This window comes from Notolepis coatsorum, assembly GCF_963971535.1.
Source record: "Notolepis coatsorum genome assembly, chromosome: 8".
Taxonomy (NCBI): domain Eukaryota; kingdom Metazoa; phylum Chordata; class Actinopteri; order Aulopiformes; family Paralepididae; genus Notolepis; species Notolepis coatsorum.
The window spans coordinates 103,573,257-103,598,256 of record NC_140172.1 but is presented as its reverse complement, the minus strand read 5'-3'; the positions used below and the strand labels follow the sequence as shown (position 1 = coordinate 103,598,256).

At 43.2% G+C, this 25,000-nt stretch overlaps 1 protein-coding gene across 1 annotated transcript in view; it reads right to left on the bottom strand.

The window, feature by feature from the left end:
- Window positions 1-16,251: 16,251 nt before the first annotated feature.
- Window positions 16,252-25,000, bottom strand: part of LOC311233281 (protein sprouty homolog 3) — a 33,614-nt gene continuing 24,865 nt past the window's right edge. Inside the window, exon 2 of the mRNA XM_084320224.1 lies at window positions 16,252-18,010. Within this exon, the coding sequence (XP_084176350.1) occupies window positions 17,007-17,939 (933 nt within the window). The 5' untranslated portion in view covers window positions 17,940-18,010 and the 3' untranslated portion in view covers window positions 16,252-17,006. The remainder of the gene's footprint in view (window positions 18,011-25,000) is intronic.

The window sequence follows — 25,000 nt, the reverse complement described above, 5'->3', positions numbered from 1 at the left end:
TCTCTCTCTCTCCCTTTCTTCTCTCTCCCTCATCCCTCCCTCTCTCTCTTTCTCCCTCTCATCTCTCCTCTCCTCTCTCATCTCTCTCTCTCTCTCTCTCTCTCTCTCTCTCTCTCTCTCTCTCTCTCTCTCTCTTTCCCGCACTCTCTCTCCCTCTCTCTCTATCTATCTGTCTCCCTCTCTCTTTCTGCCTCTTCTCTTTCTCTCTCGTTCTCTTCTCTCCCCCTCTATCTATCTCTCTCCCTCTCTCTTTTTCTCCCTCTCTTTCTTTCCTCCCTCTTCTTCTTCTCTCTCTCTCTCTCTCTCCTCTCTCTCTCTCTCTCTCTCTCTCTCTCTCTCTCTCTCCTCTCTCTCTCTCTCTCCTCTCTCTCTCTCTTCTCTCTCTCTCTCTCTCTCTTCATCCATCTCTCTCTTTTCTCTCTCTCTCTCCATCATCTGCAACATAACTCCATTGCCTGAGTCCATGTTGCTCAACGATCTGAAGGGAGAAAAACAGCCCCTCTTTTCATTTTCTTTCCTCTAAGTTTCCTCTGTGTTTTTGGTGAAAATAACATAGATGCTCAGAAAACCAGACCTCGTACCGCGTTGCATAACTACATAACTGCTGTCAGATGTATAGTATACACAGTATGTGTGAGCGTGTATGTGTGTGTGTGTGTGTGTGCGTGTGTGTGTGTGTGTGCGTGTGTCTGTGTGCGCGTGTGTGTGTGCGTGTGTGTGCGTGTGTATGTGTGTGTGTGTGTGTGTGTGTGCGTGTGTATGTGTGTGTGTGTGTGTGTGTGTGTGCGTGCGTGCGTGCGTGCACGCGCATCGTATTGTTCATCATGGCCTGTGATACGATCAGTGATTATTACTTCTTGGTTTACACAGAAGCATGTTTTAAAGGGGAAAATACATTCTGGATGGTGATATTATGTACACAAACATCATTATATAAACAATACTTATATAATAGTGTTGATGCATGTAGGTTATCATAGTAATGTTATTCAAATGAGAATCTGTCAAATTGGAATCATTATTCTGTTTTACCCTCCGATTCTGTTCATTTAAGAGGCAGAAGTAATCTAAGGTAATTTGTTTATTTACGGATCCCCATTAGTCTACACCCATGGGTGAAAGGCTATTCTTCCTGGGGTTCCTAACACACAACCTACAACATTACATTACATTACATTACAGTAACAAAAAAACAAACAATAAAAACATAAGAAACACCTTAGCCTAAGCACATTCTCAACATCTTCAAAATCTAAAAAAAAACACACACAAAGGCTCCAACCACAAATACAATACTAACTAAACTAACTAACTAAACTAACAATACTAACTAAATAAATCAGTAACTCAACTGTATTTCATTATTCATAACAGCATCCTTCAACTTTTTCTTAAAAGTAAATTTGTTGCTGATCATCATTATCTTCACAGGTATACAATTCCAGTATGCAGCACCTCTATACATTACGGTTCTCTTAAGTGTATTTTTTCTTGGTAGAGGTAGGTAAATGAAATGTAATCAGGTTGGCGTTACTGTGTTGGAGTGATCCAGTCACTTACATCATTAATTACAATTGCAAGCAGGCAATCAGCATGTAGTGGACCTATATTTTATATACTTATATATGTTTAATTGTATTCAAATTGCAACCAATGACAGTGTGTTCAGATTGAGTAATTAATAGTGAGTAAGTGAGCTCCTAGACAGAGTGACTGAGAAGAACCCTGTTCTGAGTCAGGTAATCCACTCAGAACTCTTAATGTCTAAATGGCCTAACCATGTGAGAAAGCAGCCCCCTTCTCAGTAGCGGGCCTCACTGATGGCTACAGCAGAGGGGATCTTCTGTGTAAACAGAGAGAATGCCTTCAGCTGTGATTGACGGGTGTATGGAGGTTTGACAGACAGACGGCTTTGTTCCTGTGGGCTTTAGGACTGTCTCCAAGAGCGTCCAGGACAGTGCCCGTATAGAAATGACAAGGAGTCCACAGTGAGGAGGCACAAGGCGGCCAGGGTAGGGGGTCAGGCAGGAGAGAGAGGCGCCCCTCGCTCTTGGACGCCCACTCCTTTACCACCGAGGTCAGAGTCAGGGCTGGAAGTTGCATCACTCATCAGCCTGCCTCTCTCCGGTGGAGGGAGAAAGGGAGACAGAAAGACAGCGAGAGACAGAAGGAAGGAAGGAAGGAGAGAAGGAATGGACAAAATGTACGTTGTTATGATCTGGTGAAATGCTTGAACTATTCAGTGACTCCAAGTGGTTTAAAAAAAAATTACGAGCTGTCAGTGGTGAAGAAGGACGCAGTTCCTTAACTCGAGTAAATGATTGAAGTATTTGATATTGATGTACTTGGGTATAAAAAAAAATATGACGTTTTTGTGCATTTCAGTGCCCTGGGAGCATTCAATCTTTTCAATCATTAGAGGTCAATTCAATCCTTTGACCTCTAAAATTTAAGTGGTGGTCCAGTTATGCTGCCTCTGATTACATCATCTGATTACGTTATCATCACCATCATCATCATCATCATCATCGTCATCATCATCATCATCATCATCATCATCATCAGCAGCAGCAGCATCATCATCATCATCATCATCATCATCATCATCATCATCATCATCATCATCATCATCATCCCATGTTTTGTATACAATATATTATATTCAAAGTAACCAGTAACTATCTGGGAGATGTGATGGACTGTGAGGCGGGAGTGGAAAGGACGGTGAGCCGGAGAGTGCGGCGGCGTGGAGAAGTGGTGGGGAATTAGTAGGCTACCGGTGAATCGAAACATAGAGGGAAAGATCAGAGGAGGGGATATATGAAGCATGTGTGAGATCAGTTCTCCTGTATGGTTAAGAAACGTGGGCAATGGGGGCGGTTAGGTTGGCCGAGCGGAGATTGCGTTCGTCACCAACCCCGGAGCTGTCAGCTGGATTCGCCTGTTCGAATCCAGCTCACAGCTCCGGGGTTGTCCACCAGCTTGGCTGGCCGTCTGCACTAATACAATTGGCTGTATTAGAGGGTGGGAGAAGCTGGAGAGGGTGGGAGAAGCTGGCGGGGTGGGTCCGGGTCGTTGTAAACAGCGACTCCTACAGTTCGGTCGGGGCGCCTGCTAAGCGCGGATAGGACTTGAGGGGGATAGTGTGATCCTCCCACACGCTACGCCCTCTCGATGAGAATCCGCGCTGCCAGGTGAAAAGAAGCGGTGATTGGCTGGACGTGTGTCTGAGGAAGCACGTGGTAGCCTCCACTCTCCCAGATGATCTGACTGTGGGGGGTAAGTGCGCAGCGACCAGGAAGGGACTGGGAATTGGCATACGACTAACATTGGGATGGGAGAAAATCGGAGGAAAATGGAGGGGGAAAAAATATCAAAAAAAAAAAAAAAAAAAAAAACGTGGGCAATGACAAAAAGGGTGATGGTGGTGTTAAGGAGCTGCGATCGGAAGATGTTGAGGTACTGTATGTGGCGGGAGTCAGATGGCAGGGCGGGAGGACCAGTGCTGAGGTGGATGAGATCTGTGGTGTCAGGGAAATTGATTTCAAGGTGAGATATGGACGTCTCAGGTGGTTTGGACATGTGAGAAGATCGGAGGAGGGGGGATGTTGAGAGGGGTGGAGGAGATGATTGTGGATGGGCGGAGGCCGAGAGAGAGACCGAAGCAGACGTGGAGGGGATGTGTGGGAAATGATATGAGGGATCTGGAGATACATGAAGACATGGCACAAAACCGTGCCCAGTGGCGTGGCCCCGTCCAACATCACTGTAGTGGGAAAAAAGGACGTAAAACGAAGATGATGATGATGATGATGATGATGATGATGATGATGATGATGATGATGATGATGATGATGAACCAGTAAGTGATGGGTTCCAATAAATGTAGTGGAGTAAAAAGCACAATATTTCCTTTGAAATGTAGTGGAGTAAAAGTACATACCTCTAAATTATACTTAGATAAAGTACCTGTGTAAAAATACTTTGCACCACTGTGAGCTGTGCATTTAACCAACTGGTTATCCACTCAAGTAAAAGTCAGAGTATCTGCCTAAAAACACACTTGAGTAAAAGTCAAAACGTTTCTACTTTTAAATGTACTTAATAAAAAAGTAAAAGTCAAAACTTTTTTGTATTGCAAGGGATAGACCAGGGGTCTCAAACTCATTCCATTGTGGGCCAAGTTTTCATTTTAACTACACATTGCACCAGGTGAGTTAGTTGAAGAGGTGAGCCAATTAGTGAAATCATGGTGTTTACTAACTAGGCAAGGCTGGAATGAAACCAAGCATGCACTCAGCCCACAATGGAATGTGTTCTGCGATAGACAATGCTGAAATTAAAGAACAGAGGACACTTATTTTGCATTCAAATTATTTAATGCACTTCTCCATCGAATTTGAAAAAACATTTCAAGGTAAACTAACATGGACGGCATTCACATCACAGCATACAGTTGTAAAGTTGGCCAAACTACCTTGGAAAAAATTAAGACTTTAGTTATTTTTTATTTATTTGTATATGTGGGTTCAACATTGCACATCCTAAGGTTCTTGTCAAATAGTTGAAAATAATTTTTAAATTGGCACTGGTTAGTGGTTGATGAAAATATCGACTGAAAGCTTGTTAGCATTTTGTAGCAATGCTAATGGAAACAAATGGGTTCAGCTTGCCAGTTTACCAAACCAGATACTGGCTAGCTGACCCCAATCGCATGTGGCCATCTTCTGTAGCTTGTCACTCTGACTGTCTATTCTTCTGATAGCAGGTGTTTAATCAAAGATCCCCGCTTTCTAGTCTGCATGGGTATGGGCAGGTTAATTTTCCATTGATGGGGATTTGATTGGCTGTTTTTAAATAAAGCGCGGTCGCAGGATTAATAACGTTAACGTTAGTTTGGCCAGAGAAACAAATACTAATTAAAATGGTTGGACCTGCGAGATTTGTACTTTGTACTTTGTAGGTCTGCATTTTACACGTAAGGAGTAAAAAGTATGTTTTTTTTCCTCTGAAATGTAATTGAGTAAAAGTACAAGTATACAAACCTAATAATACTAGAGTAAAGTACAAATCCCCAAAAACAGTACTTAAGTATTGTAACGAAGTACAATTACTCAAGTACTTTACACCCCTGCCTACTTGTAATGTAGGGTGATGTTTATGTCGATTTCTGATTATGTTGTTGCCGCTGGACAATGTTGTTGATGTATTTTGATGGTGATACTACGCTGGTCATACTTTATGAGGGGGATGACAGGATAGTCATCATTGTATTGTCCTTGTTGCTGTTCTGATGGGTATGCTTGTTTATTGGTGCCGTGCTGCTGGTTATGGTCTGTCTCTTACTTCAACAAATAAAGTTGAACTTGAACACGTTAGTCTGTATAATGTTGTGGTTCTCAAGAATAGTTTATTTCCACCGTTCATTGACTAGAACGTAGACCTCATTGATGACAATGTATATGAATGACTATTCTGATCTGAGGTTCCAGTCTCTCCAGTGTTATCCCCTCACTGACAGTAGACCTATAGATTGTTATGGACTTCTGGACTAAATTACATCTTAACCCTTTCACCGCCGCACTACCAAGCGGTTAACCCTTTCACTGCGACAATACACAGAAGGTTAACCCTTTCACTGCCACACAAATCTGCTCAAATGAGGGTTCCTGAGACTAGATCTTATCAAACAGGGGCCTAATGTGGGGGTCCTTAAGACGAAACAGGTTGAGAACCACTGGTATAATATACCTCATCCCAGTTTGTAGTGGTTATACTGGGACAGGGGTTATATACAGTAGATGTGGGTGGATGTAAAGTAGACCCCATCACAGTCTGCAGTGGTTATACTGGGAGAAGTGGGTGTGTAAACAACCTTGCATTATTAATTTTCTCTATGAGCATTTCAACACACATGCACGCATGCCCCCACACACACACACACACATACTGTACAGTATACATGCAAACACGTACACACAAATACAAGCCATCTCTCTATCTCTATCTCTATTTCTCTCTCTCTCTCTCTCTCTCTCACACACACACACACACACACACACACACACACACACACACACACACACACACACACACACATACACACACACACACACACACACACACACACACACACACACACACACACACACACACACACACACACACACAAACACACACACACACACACACACACACACACACACACACACACACACACAGGTCCAGTCCCACCCGCTGCCTACCAAGATGTCCAACATTAAAACTACAGCATACCACCATCTTAACACAACAATCCATTTGCACTTGTTTCCCAAAGGTGCAGTCGAGTAACAAGATGAATAAGATACTATGTACCTGGCTCAGTGTGCTACTACCATGTATACCATGTGTACTATTATCAATAGAGTCTACAGTGTGTTGCCATTCTATCTTTATTATTATTATTATTATTATTATTATTATTATTATTATTATTATTATTATTATTATTATTATTATTATTATTATTATTATTATTATTATTATTATTATTATTATTATTATTATTATTATTATTATTATTATTATTATTATTATTATTATATATTATTATGTTCTAATATATTATTATTATGATCATACATTTGGAAATAACTGTTCATCTCACTTCAATCGTTTTTGTTGCAGAGCATGGTGTTTTCTCAGGCAGACAGATGTAAACACTGGTCTGTGTTGCATGTGCCTGACGGGCTGAACTGTTTGTATTGCAGTCATGTTCCGACTTAACTGAATGCACATGTGTGTGTGTGGACTGCTGTACTATTGCGGGTATTGAAGTGAACAATGCAACTTCCTTTTTTTTTTTCTTTTTTATGAATGATTAGGTGTCGATATTTCGGGAAATGAGTATTGAAACAGTTTTGGGTATTCAGAATCGATATGTGTCGATCTTTTGATATTTTTGACAACACTACTATGTATGTGTATATATATATGTATGTGTATATGTATGTGTATATATGCAATGTGTGTATATATGTCAGAGAATCAGCCCCTTGCGTCCTTAGTGTATAAATTATGACATGGTGTATGTTTGTTCATTGATGTGACAGTGTCTGGCAACATACTGTTTGTGTTCTTTTTATTTATTTTTTATTTTCTTTGTGTCTGTGATTTGTCTTGATGTGTGTTTGTGAAACTATAAAGGCTGAAAATAAAATATTAGAATATATTATTATTACTATTTCCATTATTATCTTAATTTCCTGCCTGTACCTCCCCTCCCCCGCCCCCCATGCTGCTATGACTATGACAAGGGTAAGGGGATTAATAAAGGAACACTTGATTTGACTTGAGATAATGAAAAGTATTCGATTGTAAATGTAACAAGTCTGACAATGTCTTAGGTCTATACAAATGTACTTTGGGCAGTCCTGATGTAGTGAGGCCAAGTGAGTAGAGAAATGTGTGTGTGTGTGTGTGTGTGTGTGTGTGTGTGTGTGTGTGTGTGTGTGTGTGTGTGTGTGTGTGTGTGTGTGTGTGTGTGTGTGTGGCGTGTGTAATGTATTTGTGTGTATATGTTTGCATGTATCTTTGTGCATGAGTGTGTGTGTGTGTGTGTGTGTGTGTGTGTGTCTGAAGGGAGCTAGGAGATGCTTAGAGAGCTGCTTTAATGCACTTTGGTTTCAGATGATGAGCAGAAATGTTTTTTTTTGTTTACCCCTCCAAGTGCATTCACGCTTACACCACACACACACACACACACACACACACACATGCTCACACACACGCGCACACACACACAATTTGTTTTTACCACACACACACACATACTCCAACATACTCCCTTGATCCTTTGATCTCTCCCTCTCTATTTCTCATTCTCTCCCTCTCTCTCTGTTCTCTCCCTCCCATCCGCTCGCTCGCTCTCTCTCTCTCACACACACACACACACACACACACACACACACACACACACACACACACACACACACACACACACACACACACACACACACACACACACACACACACACACACGCACACGCACACACACACTTACACACACAGTCACACACACATCTGTATTCACTCCTCTAAGAAGCCATTAACGTGACCTAGCCTTGATTACTTATTTATGGACCAAACAGAGTAAGGGGGGTTGTGATAGTGGTGTGTGTGTGTGTGTGTGTGTGTGTGTGTGTGTGTGTGTGTGTGTGTGTGTGTGTGTGTGTGTGTGTGTGTGTGTGTGTGTGTGTGTGTGTGTGTGTGTGTGTGTGTGTGTGTGTGTGTGTGTGTGTGTGTGTGTGTGTGTGTGTGTGTGTGTGTGTGTGTGTGTGTGTGCGTGCGCGCGCGCGCGTGCGTGCGAGCGAGCGTGCGTGCGTGCGTGCGAGCGAGCGAGTGAGTGAGTATGGACAGACAAAGCACCGGTCCTGCTAAGCAACACAGCTATAGTCAGCATCATCCATAAGTGTTGGGGTATTAATATCAAATAAAACTATTTAATTTCTACCTTACACATTATTCTTACCAGTACATTACGTTAAAATTCACCAGAGAGGTAGTTAGTGGTATTATTAGATATTTTTGACATTCCTGTTTGTTACATGTAAACTGATTTGCAGTTACTGTATAGCCTACAGTATAACTGCAGCAGTAGTGACGACTTTATTATAAATTGCATATAAAAAGAGCAGTATAACAAGTGACAATTCCCATCCTCTTAGCAGGCGCCCCCAAAATTGGCCATTTTAGTTTTCGTTTTTGAGGACTGCATACTTTTTGCAAACCAAAATACTATACTTTATACTTATACCACATGCATGAGCCTGGTCTCTTTTGAAAGATGACATTCTGAAGGTTCTGATACAATAAGGGAAACTCACCTTTAGTGCTAATGAAATAGAGTAACATTGGTCTGAACTTGAGTTGTTTCTGTAGTAGTTAGTATTCCAGAAGCAGTATTTCCTCAGAATGTCTGGAGGCTTAAAACACTCCAGAGATCCATAGCCTGAAGTCTTAGTACATGATCAAATTTCATAAAGATCCATTCAGAAACTAGTGATTAGGAGTGATTTTGGTAAACTGTGTACAAAAGAAAAGCTCAGTTTTCTCATAGACTTCAATTCATTCTGCGGTTTTTCTCTTCCTGTTTTTGCTTGTGACTTTTGACCTAGAGCCCTGATGTGTACATCCGCAGGTGGGGTATCATTGGAAAGCCACACTCATTGGCTACAACAACCCCGTCCAATAAATTTCGAGATTGCCAAATGATTGACGGAACTAGGACCCCAAGAGTCGGGAGTGGTATTTGCGCAATACCGTGTACTTTGCGCAAGCACACAAACACACACACACACACACACACACACACACACACACACACACACACACACACACACACGCACATGCACACACACGCACGCACACACACATGTGTACTTAGGCCACTTTTGGGGAGATTGCATTGACTTACATTAATTCCCTAGCCCCTAACCTTAACCATAACAACTACATGCCTACTGTAACCTTACCCTAACTTTAACCACTGACCCATAAATCAGCTTTTTCTAAACGATGTGGTGGTTAGCCATCCCCTGCTTTGTACTGTAGTTTGAAATGTGCCTGATTTTAGGCTAGGTCAAAAATACACAAACATGTAAGGGATAATGTACAAGGTCATTGTCGCAAAATAATTGACCGACACAGAGTTTAAAATACCGAGCCGCCTCGGCGAGGTGTTTTAAACGTCAGTGAAGGTCAATTATTTTGCGACAATGATCGAGTATAGCTATACATTATCCCGCTTATTACATGGCTAACTTAATAACAATATACCTAATTCATTTTACATCGACTCGCAACACTGGTTCTGGCTCCGCTCGTCGCTCCGCCCCCTGTCATCGCCGGCAGCTTCCCCGGCAGCAGAACACCGGCAGTGTCTAATTGCACTGAAACAGTGTGTGTCAGTGGGCTTGATTGCGAACAGCTGCGCACAGCGGTCATTATTGTCCCACAGCGGTCATTATTGTCTGATAACTGACCTCTGATGCGCGCTATTGACCAATCACAAGCAAGCATTTCGGCGAATGTGAAAACGCCATGTAATAAACACATTTAATCCACTTGGAAAGTCCTTTTATTGGTTAATCTTTAGCCATGAGGGTAGCAGCAGCCACACCACACCAAGAGAAACAAATAATCAAACAAACAAACAAATAAACAAACAAACAACAAACAAACTCAAAAGCCAAACAACGACAACAACAACAGTGCTTGTCACCTCTCCTCACCAATAAACAAATAAATACTTCACTCTTCATCATCATCGTCATCATCATCATCATCATCATCATCATCATCATCATCATGGTCATCAACGTCATCGCAACCATTTAAATAAATATATGTGACGCAATATTGGTAATATTAGCAACAGAAAAAAAAGTGTGAAATGCATATTTTTTTTCCATATATAATATATTCATTTTTAGATAGATTTCTATATATATTTGTCCATATATTCTCCTTAAATTCTTTTACAACATACAAGATGCCAATTTTGTACCAAAAGCAATACTTACTAATACGACTAGGGGAAGTTCAGTGGTTATTATCGCAGCCTGCATTAAGTACAGCATCAGATCAGTTCTTCACAAGGTTTTGGAGGGCGGGTTCGTTCTCAGTTCAGGTGGTGGAAAGTAACGGCTGGTTTTCACACGACATGACGGCAGCCCTCTGCAGCCAAAATCCCTCTACTATGTGATTATCCAGAGTAAATCTTCTATTTCAAGGTGACGATGGAAATTGCCGTTGCACTGGAAAGGGTGTAAATGAATGGCACTTGCCAGGGCCGGTTCTAGCGTTTTTCAGGGGCCGGTGGCAAAATCTAGCTGATGCTCAATCCAAAAAGTTACAGCAGCACTGTGGAGGATTGGCACCTGGTGGCTGTGAGGTGTAACTGCACCTCATTTAAACATGGCAGATAAGGGAAAACAGTGAAAATATATTTCTCCAAGCTACTTTGGGCATTGTTTTACATTTACCTGTATGTCGTTCACATTTTATCCTCTAGAGAAATGAGACTGTAGCCTTTTCTTCATGTGGCCGACCAGAAGAGCTTGTGTGGCCAATTTCACTGACTCCATGAGCTAATCCATGAGCTAAACAAGCAATATTTTTCAATGAAATTTTTTTCCATAGTACAGATTTAGCCATCAGATTATGGATTATGGAACCGGATTATGCCACTAGGGGGTCCTGGGGCACGAAAGTACTATGGGCCTCAAACTGTACTTCAGGGGACAGACTAGGGCTAGGAAGAACATGTTTTAAAAATAATAATAAAAAAAAACTGTTCTGAAATAATAATTTCTGGGACTTTTGATGATGGATATTTGACAGAATTACACTTATACTTTAAACAGTATACTGGGGCTCTGCATGAGAACATATTCCTATTGAATTGAATTTGTGAGACGGTGCAATTCATTTACACACAAACCTTTGGCTTTCTGAGACTAGCTAAATGATAACGCTTTGTTAAAAACCAACAGCCCCTCATCAGTTCTAGGTAGTATATAAACCTCCGTAAAGTGTTACCAGTACTTGACATACTGAAGTTGCACGCTGCAGTGTCATTGGGCCGTGTCTCTCTTCAGTCAGGTAGTGTTTGATTATTTCAACACCATAGTGAAAACGCAGCCTCTGAGCGACGCGAAGCGACCCTCCGCCTGGCTTGTTATTCTGTGGAAATGCATGTACAGTACCGTACAGCACCTTGCCACCAGAGTCATTGATAGAGTTTGGCTGAACCGTACACGGTGTGTGACATGAGGCTGCTCCTTCTACAGTGCTGGTGGTGGAAATACACAGGGACAACTCTTTGGCAACAGTGGATGGGCGGGTGTCTCAACACTGATTGCACGGCAACCTCTTGCTACCCAGATTAATTCTATTATATATTTTACCCTCTGTCTCACTCACTTGAGTGTCCTTGAGCAAGACACTGAACTTGCTCAAGGACAAGTTCCAACTGCTCCCGGCGAGCAGGTTGGCACCTTTCATGGTTGCCTCTGCCATCGGTGTGTGTGTGAGTGAATGTGAGGCATACTGTAACTTTGGATAAAAGTGCTACAGTATATAAATGTAGTCCATTTACTATTTACTTTCTGTTGGCAAGATCATGTAGCGCAAAAAGCTGCCCAGTGTATCGCCACCTTAAGATGTGGCAAATTATGTAACTATGCCCTCGACAGGGATGTCCAACATTCTCAAGATCAGCGGGCTCAGGATAACTAGTACCAGCCATGGAGCAGCACTGTTGAGCTGACAAGGCTCTGTCACTGAAGACTGCGATGCCCAAATGCTTACAGTAACTGGCCCTGCTTTTTCAAGTTCCTTATCACCACCTGCACACACACACACACACCTAGGAGAGCTCAACACGGGTTGGACTGTGGAGGAGACGCTGTGTGTGTGTGTGTGTGTGTGTGTGTGTGTGTGTGTGTGTGTGTGTGTGTGTGTGTGTGTGTGTGTGTGTGTGTGTGTGTAGGTGCGTGTGTGTGTGTGTGTGTGTGTGTGTGTGTGTGTGTGTGTGTGTGTGTGTGTGTGTGTGTGTGTGTGTGTGTGTGTGTGTGTGTGTGTGTGTGTGTGTGTGTGTGTGTGCGTGTGTGATATCCATTCCACTGCTTGGCATCAATAACAGACAGGTGCAAAGACAATGTTGTTTGGCTATCAATACTGTGATGGTTATAATAATGTAACACAAAATGTGGCAGTTATGAGTTGCGATATTGATAAAACAGAGTGTGATTTATATGGAACGTCTCCTCCACAGTTGCCAACTCATCTATCAAGGTAACACCTGCAATAAACACAATACATTGTAGGGCAACATAGTTGGGCAGCTTTCCCAGCAACCAAAAACAGATGCGATACTGGACAACACATTATTAAAACCTTCCCTGCATGCAGTGACTTGCAGCAGATGTAGCGATCGGACAAGTCCCACTTTTAACTGCCAGCACTTCCTGCAACAGTGAGACTGGTTTGTTATCACTCCAGCCTGTTTGAAAATGCCAATGTCAATTTTGTTCTTATTTAGGCGGAAGAACGACCTGGTTTAAAACAACCTTTGTGTGACAATAAGTCAATCCTTGAACAGTTGGAGTACTGATGGATGTGTAGCAGAGCCTGAAGCCTAGTAAGCCTAATATCTACCTTGGTCTGAAGCCTATAAGCTTGTTTTCCCATGCTGGATACCCACGGGTTCAAATCCGGAGTGTTTCACAAAGCATTTCACAGATTAGAAGATTTAACAATCCTATATCTTACTGTTTTGGATTTGAATATGTAAAACTAAACTTGAATATTAGGTTTAGGAATGTGATTCAGTCATGCATATTTGTCAATGCAAAATTGTTACTCATGAACAAAATATCATAGCCTCGTTTTTTTGTGTGATCTGGTTTACTGTGTAATTCTGCCTGGTATGTTATACTGTAGGTAGATGCAGAGTAAACCACCATATGCAATTCATGTAAGATACAGTAGGCCACTCCTTCAATGCTGCCCATCAGTGTTGCCCCAAAAGTTGAATTTATCACAAGTCTGACTAGTATTGACCAGGATTCTGACTCAAGGTAAATGTTCAGTATAATATAAAATAATCACAGTAATATTAACCATATTTCAAATGAACAAAATAAAGAATAAAAATACTTATACAGTTAACAGTCCGTAATGTACATACAAAAATATAGCAAAGTAAATCTTAACAAATCGGAACAGTGTGTGTGCATAGGTTGAAGCGCGACCGACCACACACACACACACACACACACACACACACACACACACACACACACACACACACACACACACACACACACACACACACACACACACACACACACACACACACACACACACACACACACACACACACACACACACATTTTTTTTTATATATCAGACAGAGGACTCCTTAACGTAGTCCTTTTCACCTGAACCCCACACAATGTTGAGCTATATCTATAGTGTGGTCACCGCACCGTGTGAGATTCTAATATTTTGGCTTAAATTATGGCTTAACCCCCCCTCCCCATTTCTCACCCTCTGTTTAATTGTATGTTTGCTTCATGGTCCTTTGTGTGCAGAGTAAGTCTCCTGAACCACAAATGCCCTTCAGAGCCTGTTCTACAATTCCAAAACAACATCATTGCTGATCTAAAAATAGGTTTCTTTTTCAAGTTTCAAGGCCTTGTAACTGATGTTAAGTTGGTGTTACCTCAGGTTAACATCCCTCCTTCCCTCTCTCCTTCTACCCCCCCCTCTCTCTCTCTTCCTCCTCATCTTCATCATTCCTTGTTTCTTGTTACCTCCTCGCAATCGCTCTCCCTCCCTCCTTCCCATCTTCCCTGGCTCCCTCCCTCCCTCTTCCTGCACACTCCTGCCTCTTCCCTCCCTCTTCCATGCGCACTCCCTGCCTCTTCCTTCCCTCTTCCATACGCACTCCTTGCCTCTGCCCTCCCTCTTTCTTGCCTCCCTCGCTCCATTCTCTTTTCTCCCATTAACGGCTATCATAGAGCTAATTGCCTATTTGATCAACTCTCAGAGAGGAGGGATTGGATGCTTTTAGCCTCTCCCAGCCTCAGAGCAGGGGACCAGCGAGACAGGGGGAGGGCGGAGGGCAGAGGGATAGAAGCGGGGAGGGGGAAGGGAGGAGCGGGGTCTGATATCTGCGAGTAATATGCTTTGCGTCAACTGCGCCTTTCATTTTGTTTCGCTTGATTGAGAAGATGATTTTGGAGCTACTTATCTGGCACCACTCCTTGCATCCTTACATTTGATCAAATGTTCATTCTTTCCAGTTTGAATGAAGGAAAGATGTAAGCATGAAGAAAGTTCCAGGGAGGCCCTTGTCCGGTGGGGGGGGGAAATAAAATCTCCATCCTAACAAGTAATTCAATCATGTTTTGTGTCCTAAAATATTGTTTTCTTAAAACAAGTGAAATAGTCTTGGAACAGATGGAGTGACAAGCCTATACGGTCAACAAATGGTCACATTCTGTGGAACAAATTCAGCTGGATTGGGAGGCAGTGCATTTCTTATTTTTTTCACTAGATTATTTAAAAATAAAATTGTAAGACTCAAGATACTCTAAGGTTAAAATACTTGTTAAGGTGGTTGATATGTATTTTATCTTTTTTTAGTAGTGCTGGTGTTGTCCCCTCTGGGAGGGTGGAGAGGAGAGGTGGGAGTATGTGAGGAGAGATAGAGAGAGAAATGGGAGGGTTGAGAGGAAAAAGAGGAGAGGAAAAAATTTACAGGAGAGGTGGAGAAAGATGGGAGAATGGAGACGAAAGGATAGGAGAAGAGAAGGGAGGAGAGGAGAGGAGAGTAGAGGAGAAGAGAGGGGAGGGAGGGGAGGTGGAGAGGGATGAGCTTGAAGGCAGTGAGGGGTCGGGCAGAGTGGCGTCAGACTGCCGTGGGTGAGAGAGGGGTAACCTGAGCAGGCCATGGGTTTCTCCGCTAAAAATAAAAAAAGGAGTCTTCTGCTGATAACATACTTGCATGCTCCACACAGAATCTTATACTGCAGGAGGACACACACACACACACACACACACACACACACACACACACACACACACACACACACACACACACACACACACACACACACACACACACACACACACACACACACACACACACACACACGCCTGGTCACAAGGGACGCCCCACACCCTGCCCACCTCCCGCGTCAAATATTCCCACATTCTGCTTTTTACGGCGATTGGGGACCCAACAACACGGCCAACTATCTCACAGTGCTTCTCCTTTACAAATGAGCTTAATATCACGGAGATTCACCTCGTACAGACAGTACATGGTCCCTTTTATTGTTGAGTTTTTTTGGTGTCAAACTGTATACATGTGTCAGAGGTCTCTTGATGCATCTTGGTTCCAGGGCCTTTGCATTAAGCCCCAGTATCAGGTGTCCACCGCCACCAAGCCAGGTGTGGGGTTTCCTCAGGAGTCCAGGTTCATATAGACACAGGACTCCTGTTTTAGGTCCAATATTTTTTCTATTGGAGAGATTTCCTCCGGCTTCCGTGAACCCCCACTCCAACCCCCCCCCCCCCCCCCCCCCCCCCCCAGTCTCCTGGTGTTGTCCTGATCACGTTGATTACGTCTGCACACTGCAGTATGTTTCTCTCGCTCTCCCCTTCTCTTTGTCTCTTCATCGCTTTCTCTTTCTCTCTCTCTCCCCCCTCCATCTCTCTTCAGCAAGCGGAGGTGGGGTGGGGGGTGAGGCAGACAGACAGACAGACGTAGACAGTGTGCGTAGACCGTGCGTGTCTATCGTGCTTGGACCCCCGACATTTTACACAGAGACCTCTTCCCATAATGGCCGTGTTGACATTTTGTTCTAATAGCTTTACTGGCTGGATCAGTCCCTTGTGGTCCATTCTGCTCCATATATCTCATTGAGGGTGAGAGGGGTGAAGGAGGCTCAATAATAAATAAATAAATAGATTCAGTTTTAATAGATCCAAATAACACCGCCATCAAACGAGGGGAGGGCCTTGCATGCCTGTCTGTCTGTCTGTCTGTCTGTCTCTGACTGCCTGTCTGTCTGTTTGTCTGTCTGTCTGTCTGTCTGTGGAGTAGGTTTAAGGGTTGGTTAAGGTTGGCAGTCCAGCAAAGCACCACAGCTGTCTTCAGGTATGTTTCTTTTTCAGCACTAAGTCTCCAACACCTGGAAGAGCAGTAAAGCTTTGGTCCCTACTGAGCTGGAGAACAATGGAATACAAGGTACAGAAGGTGAGCCACAGGTTACGGTCGGTCGTGGTTGGTTGGTTGGTTGGTTGGTACGTAGGTATTTAGGTAGGTTGGTCACAATACTGTTGTTGCCATGACATTGGCTGTCATGGCGTCATTGGACGGCGACAGCGTTTTGCTTTGGCGATGGCTGAAAGAAATGCAGACTTGATTTGCCTCCATCTTGGGCCTGTCATAATGGCTTCTCCAGGGACTTGCTGCGGAGCGCCGGATGCCCCGGGTTGGGATTGGAGGCTGAGATCTTGCGGCACACGGTGTTGGTGTTACTGCACCTGCATCCGGGGCGCGTGGCCCGGTCGTGGGCACGCTGGCACAGGGAGAGGCACAACCTGGCCGGGGGGTAGCAGCAGAGGCAGGGCAGGCAGAGGGCCAGCAGACCCATGGTGCCCCAGCGGGCGCAGGCGTGGGCAGGCGAGCAGGAGCACGGCCGGTCGGCACAGTCTCCCTCCTCGTCCTGAGCCGAGCAGTGGTAAAATAGACCTTTGACACAGCACAGGCAGGTGCCGTACTCCACGGCGCTCTCCGCGGAACACAGGCAACGCTGACCACAAGCCCAGCAGGAAGGCAGGCGGCGTGGGGCACAACACTCGTGGCACTTACAGCGCCCGCAGCACTCGCAGATGAACAGGTGTAGGCCCAGCTCAGCCTCTGTCAGGCCTTTACCCAGCGAAGCCTCTGGCTTGAGTTCTCCTTTAGGCTGGGCGCGCACCACCGGGCCTAGGCCAGAGTGGGAGGGCGTCAGGCCGGCCAGCAGCCGTTGGTCCGAGGTGCCGCTGGTCCGAGACATTGAGGAGCTGACAGTACTGGAGCGGCTCAGGTGGGCCAGGTGGGCGTGTTGGTGCTGACTCTGGCTGCGGGGCAGTGCCATGTGGTGAGGAGGTGGAGGATGGTGGTGGGGGTACCCTCCGAGAGGATATCCTCCCTGGGGGTAGCGCTCATCATGGGCATAGAAGAATCCTGTCTGGGACGAAGGCTCCAGAGCCACAGGCCGGTCCACATAATCATTGTTGGCCCGGATGGCCCGGATCTGATCGAGGGACAGAACCGGCACCTGCTGAAGGTCCAGCCCATCCAGTTCGACCCGGAAGCGGGGAGGGGGATCCATCCTGGGGATCTGGGTAGGGGGGCACCGGGGCGGGGAGGGTGCTCCCAACTCTCACGGCACATCAGACAAACCTGCAATGAGAATAATGGAAGATACTTTAGTACTGTGTTTGCATCTAACACAGCAAAAAACATTTTATAATAATATTTCAACATCGCTGATTACTAATTGTCACACTATTGATCACTTTGGTATAGCATTTATAGTTTGCAGACATCAAGGGTCATGCATGGTCTGTCGTTTGGTTAGAATTGGTGAAAGCTGGCCAAAGGCTTATCAATTTATAGGTTATACATTTTAAGTGGTGAAGAATCCCTTTGAACTTTGGCAACTATATTATCATCTCTGGTTAACACATTGCCTAGTAAATATTATGCTCATCCATCAGAGGCTGACAGAATGGCAACACTGATTGTCTAGACATTCATAATTAATGTTAATACAAAGATTTAGAGGGGACTGTCCAAAGAAAATAACAAAGAAAAGCTTAGGATAAACACGTGCACACACACACGCACGCACGCACGCACACACACACACACACACACACTCACATTTTGCACTTATATAATACCATGGTACAACTTGATAAAATGACGGCGAAGGTTATAGCCTATTTATTCACACTGGATTACAGATCCCAATACTTTATTGACTAAGAAGAGAGGTCTTCATCAGGCCTGCTTTATAGCCTATTTTAAACCGCATGCAAAACCGTCATAATCTTTTGCCCAATTTACCACGATGGCTGACTGAGTAAGTTAAAGCCGTCCTGTTGCACTCACCTCAGTGTTTTGAAAGGCTAGTTATGGGCTATATATGGTCCTTTTTTCCCTAGGACAATAAACCCTTTAATGTAGATGTCGCTCAAATATCTGCCTCTATCATACATATACAGTATACAAAGGTCATAGGCCGCTGAGCATGCCATAGCCTAAGTTCTGCACACAACCTCGTCTTGCCTGGAGGCAGGGGAACTACTCAGCTCAGCGTTCAATACCACAGCCCCCCCCCCCCCCTAAAGCTCAGGGACCTGTGCTTGAACGCCACAATATCTCAGTGGGTCCTTGACTTCCTGACAAGCAGACCACAAGTGGGAACCACAGGGGAAGTGTTTAAACTGCAATGTTGACTTGAAACTTGACTCCAGAATATTGTGGAACACAGGTGGGGAACTAGAAATCAAAACATAATGCCTCACAGTTAGCCATATCTCTCTTCGACTAGGTCACAGACAAGAGATGCATGGCTGAGCTCTTCAATCATGCTTCAATCTAATGGGGACACCTCAAGAACTCCCTTTTATCTCAGAAGATGGTCACACGATTGGTGTAGGCTATAGGTAAGTGTAAGAGTTGTTTGGTTATGATTGGTCAAAGGCTTATACATTAACATATGGCAGGTCCTGACTTACAATGGTGTCGAGACACAAAATAAAAAGTTTAAATGAGTTTATGAATGAGTTTTAAAAACATTTAAATGAGGACTGTGTAGACTCAACCCAACATCATTTTATGGAATAAGCAGAGTCTACATTCAGATTGAATCACTGAATAACGTGCTTATTCCACAGAATTGTGTGTATGGTTGAGTTTACATGGTCCTCATTTGAATAATCTAAATCTTAATGCATCTTCAATGTGTGTTAGCATAATCACATTGAAACGTGACTGCTACTGTATGACTTGTTTGTTTGAAGCACACATACCGAAAAGCAAATACAGACAGAGCTAATGTTATCTACCAAATGTTACAGCTAAAAATAGTAAACGTAATCAACATTCCCTAGCATTAGACCTAAGTAGGCTACTGTACTTACTGTAGCAGCACATATTTTCAAGTATATTTGCGAGTAGCTAACTGAACCAGAAATGGCTCCGGGCATATTGACCAGACAACTTCAAAATTAGGAAAGACATATATATATATTTCTTACTATTATCAATAGAGATGCAAAGTCTCTAAGGAATACACTATCTTATATTATCTTAAGTGCCTTTTCCAGCCTTTTTTTCTCCCTCCCCTCTTCATCTGAAACCCTGCCAACCTCTGCTACCTGTCTATGGCCACAATTATACCTGTCACCATATGTGGCCAATCAGCCGTCAAGAAAGCAGACTTCATAACTGTCTATACACACATCAAATACCTCCAACTTGTGGCTCTCACAGAGACTTGGATGACACTAGATAACTCCATGGCACCTGCAGCCTTATCTTCAAGATACACCTTCTCTCACACATCCAGACCCTCCAAACATGGTGGAGGCACCGGCCTGCTGACCCCCTGGACTACTTGCACTACCTGATATATCACCCGCTCCTCTCTCAAATATCAGTATCTGTCTGTTGTCCATTCAATCTCACCATTGTTATTCTTTATCTATTTATTCATGACCTCTTGTCAGCATTCTCCAAAAATATTACTACTGCCAAAGCCTCTTTCTTTCACCATAAGATCGAGGCCACGGCTAAGAACCTCTCTCTGTGGAGGACTTTGTCACCTTCTTTGTGAAAAAGATCCGTAGCTGCTTTTCCCAACCCCCACCCACCCCAAGTGCTGAAACAGGAGCTTCATCTTTCACTCTGTCATCTTTTTCTCCCATTACAGACGCCGAAGTTCTGACACTGGTGAGGTCGAACCATCCCACTGCATACCAGCTGGACCCGATACCCTCCCCACTCCTCCAGACCATTGGACCAGACATCCTCCCATTCCTGACTGCAACCATCAACTCCTCTCTCAACTCTGGGGTGGTTGCCACCTCTCTAAAACAAGCCATAGTCACAGCGCTCGCGAAAAACAACAACCCTGAACACCACCATCATAGATAACTATTGCTCTGTCTCTCTTCTCTCTTTCCGGTTGCTTTCACTGTTTGGTCCGGACTATCGGACCCAAATTCGATAGTCCGCTTTTTTTGGGGTGGTGTGAATGCGCAGTCAAACTCTAGTGCGGACCAAACACGCAAACTCTGGTCCGCCAAAAAACATAGGTCTCGAATGATGAAGTGAAAGCCCTGATCGACATATGGGCAGAAGACCAAATAAAACAGCTGCTTGTGGGTACTCACAAAAACAATGAGGTGTACAAGTTGTTTAGTGAGAGGATGGCGGTAATGGGTTATAATCGAACCATGGATCAATGCCACGTCTCTTCTACTATCACGCTTCTTGTGGCTGTTTGTGTTTTCGCGGATTTCACTTCCTGAAGGGGAGGGATTTCCACTCTCCATTGTGTCCAATAGACAAGCGCCCTTTTCGACCACGTGACATTGTTCAGAAAGTTTGGTGCGCTTGACAAATTGCAATGTGAATGCAGACGAACCAAATGACGAATGCAACAATGTTGCAACTTCACCACCAGAACCGCACGAGTCCACCAAAACTATATGTGAAAGCGCCCTAATCACTTGAACACAACATATCCAACCAGCTCACTGATTATCTATTACAGAACGACCTCCTATATGCAAATCAGTCTGGATTTAAGACTGGTCACTCCACAGAGATGGCCCTCATAGCAGTCACAGAGGCTCTACACTTAGCACGCTGTCCTGATTCTCCTGGACCTGTCAGCACCCTTTGACACAGTCAACCATCAGATCCTCCTCACATCCTTGGACCCCTTCTCTTCTCTTACATTATAATTTATCATACCACTGCTATGCCAATGACACTCAACTCTTCTTCTCCTTTCCTCCTTCAGATACTCAAGTCTCTGAATGGATCTTGGCCTGTCTGTCCAACATTTCTGCCTGGATGATGAACCAACCATCTCAAACTTAACCTGAGCAAAACAGAGCTACTTCACTTGCCGGCTGCCATCAAAGTGAAGCAGCCTATATTCTCTATCATTGCTCCACAGTGGTGGAACAAATTTCCCACTACAGCCAAGACAGCTGAAACCCGTCCAAATTTCCACCTAAAATCACACTTCTTCAATCAATATCTGAAATAATAAAAATTAAAAAACAAGATAATAACATTCTTACTGGCTTTTACTAATATGTACTTTGCTATTATGTAATACTACTATCTGAGTCATTCCACCAATCCGGTCCGATTTGAGTCCCTCTGATGTTTTTAAGTGTCTTTTATCTAATCAGTTACCAAAATGTGCTTTGAAATGCTATTTATTTCAGTTGCAATGTCCTCTTTAATAAAGTGTTTTTTTATTATGCATTATGTTGTTATTTCAGTTGACACCATGTATTTTGACATGTCCCTCGTGGCATTTCATGAACATTTATTTGGGATATGACCAAGAAAATTTGTAAAAAGTCCATACTTTTTTCCATGAACATACACATCCATCTGTGCTGTTAATGCTGGTAATGATTTATTTCAAAATAAATGAATAATTATTCATTAAAATAACATTATTCAGTCTGTCCCTCAGTAACCCTCAACCTCGTTACACTGAGCATTCTCCCCCCCACAAAAATAATGGTTCAATCCATAGAAGCATGTGAAACAGGAAGTGACAACTTTTAAGTCTTTTGGAAAACACAACACCAGGAACAGGCAAGTAGCTACCTCATTGTACTATGTTTTCAGTCATTTATCATGTAATATTATGGTAGTCAAGCATAATTACTCAACACCGTTACTTGAAAAAAATATAGCAAACTATTACTTGTGAATATGATCTTTGTTATAAAATTTTTTAGATGCTTTCTTAATATCATGCATGCCATGTGCTCTCCTGGTATTCACCACATGTGGAGTAGCAACCATTTTGTGCAAAAAATCACAACCCTGTTACACTCCACCCCGTTACGTTTGAATGTAACATTTGAATGTAACGGGGTTGTGAGATTGTAACAGGGTTGTGATTTTAACACTGATTTTGAAGTTATACTGAAACGTTTAGAGCAAACATAAGAATATCGATTTTAGTTCAAAATCTGAGGTCAAATCACATTTCTGATGAAAAAGCTTGCGGCCGCTGTCAAATAAAGGCAAATTTCAGGGTTCAGAATAGCAAAAGTGTAGGATTTTACGTAATTTTTAGACGAGCAATTATAGAAATGGTGTGAAGGACATCTAATTATTATAGAAATGTTGACTTTAGCACAAATACATGTTTTAATCTTATTCAGAGAGCTTCCAGAGTGTCCGTAACGGGGTTGAAGAATAATGGTGTCCATATCATACAATAATGACCAAAAATAATAGAGATTTCATGCCTGAGATGGGAAAATATATTTTTCTGGAAGTTAAATATGTCATTCATCTTGAGGGGTGTTCAGAAAAGTAATACCTCTTGGTAAAAAATCCCAAAGTCCAAATCGGACTGGATTGGTGGAATGACCCATCTACTATGCATATACTACTACCTGCGGCTGCTATGCTAATTAATTTGGTCATCCTCAGATAATATCTATACTACTATCTACTATACTACTACCTACTATGCTAATTCATTTGGTTGTCCTCTAATATGTCTATACTATTATGCACTCAGAGCGTAGCACTCAAGTTCCACACAGTTTGACGAACAATGCCACTTACCCTGCCAGAGTTGTATCCCTCTCCTGCTGACTAGTTGTGCACAACTTGTAAGTCGCTTTGGATAAAAGCGATAAAAGCTAAATGACTAAACGTAAATGTAACACCCTTGAAACCTGGAATGACCACTTGTGACTATAAGTAAAATAAGACAAAATGTAATTCTTCACCAAACCTCGAATTGGAAAAACATTGAAAAAATGAATCTAGCCTGAGCTGCAATGCCGTTCCCTCTTTCCACTCCTCTACTGGAAGGCTGTTTCTGTGTGTTCCAGCCCATTTCCAGCTTTGCATCCAACCATTTCTTATTACAATGCTATGTGTGTATAGAGGCCTTGCACAGAATGTTTGGAATGCCCGCTTTGCCTCCATGTCGGAGGAGACAACGGTTGCTATGTGTTTATATATATGAGAGACATATACTGTATCAATGGACATTTTATCATTTGGTGTCTTCTCACTGGATCACAGATAAACAGTAATGTTGTGCTTTTCGTACGTTTCGCCTACTCTACCACTGCACAGATGTTAGGGTTTTTTCTTTCGAAAGTGGCTACCAAGGGTTACAGGCAGCCATTTTGGAAGAAAGGGAACAACACAAACAACACATCAGGTCACCGGTCATCAGGTTTATCGTGATAACTGGGTAGTACTTTATAACATTGTGTCTACACTTCCTTGTTCTGCACATCATTCACAGCCATACTTTGTAAACTTTTCATTAACATAACCAAGCACCGCCATAATGAATGAGCGATGACAAAATAGCCACCCCAGTATCCACATACAGTATACATTATACACGTTATTATTATGACTATTAAGGTTCTCCACCACTGAGGCTATGACTATTATTAGCTAGCCTGGGCCAGAGGGATAAGTCCATTAGCTTGACACTGCAGGCTATGTTCACACTGCAGGCAGAAGTGGCCCGAATCAGATTTGTTTTGCTCATACAGTATGTAACTCAGATCTGTTTTTTTTCATGACAGTGTGAACAGGACAAATCACATTGAATCTGATCTTTTCAATTCAGATTTAGGCCACTTTCATCATGTGTTCCTAAATCAGATACAGGTCTGCAAACCTCAGTCTGAACATATCAGAATTCATGCGGCTTTCTAGTCACTCTAGAATTGACATTCATCACAATTCTTATTCTAAGAAGAAACAGTGAAACTAAAAAGATGTGAGCAATAAATCAGAATTGAGCAGCAAGGCGGGCACGTAGCCTAATTTAGCATCTGTTGAACACAGCTGGCGGAGCAACAACGGAAGGGGATCTGCCTGCGGGCTTAGACTCAATACAGAGCATTGTGGGAAATATCTGTAAGTCATCCAGGGGTCTGAGATGGGGACTGAACTGTGTGTTGTGTTTATTTTTTCCACCCCTCCCCATCCCCCTCCCCCATCCCCACCACATTTTTCTCCTTCATAAACAAGAACAACACGGATGTAAATGGAGAAGGTTCCGGAACTGAGATAATCAAAACACTGCTGCTGGCCGCTGTTGTGCACATCTAGGACTCTTTTCCAGTCAAGTGAAGT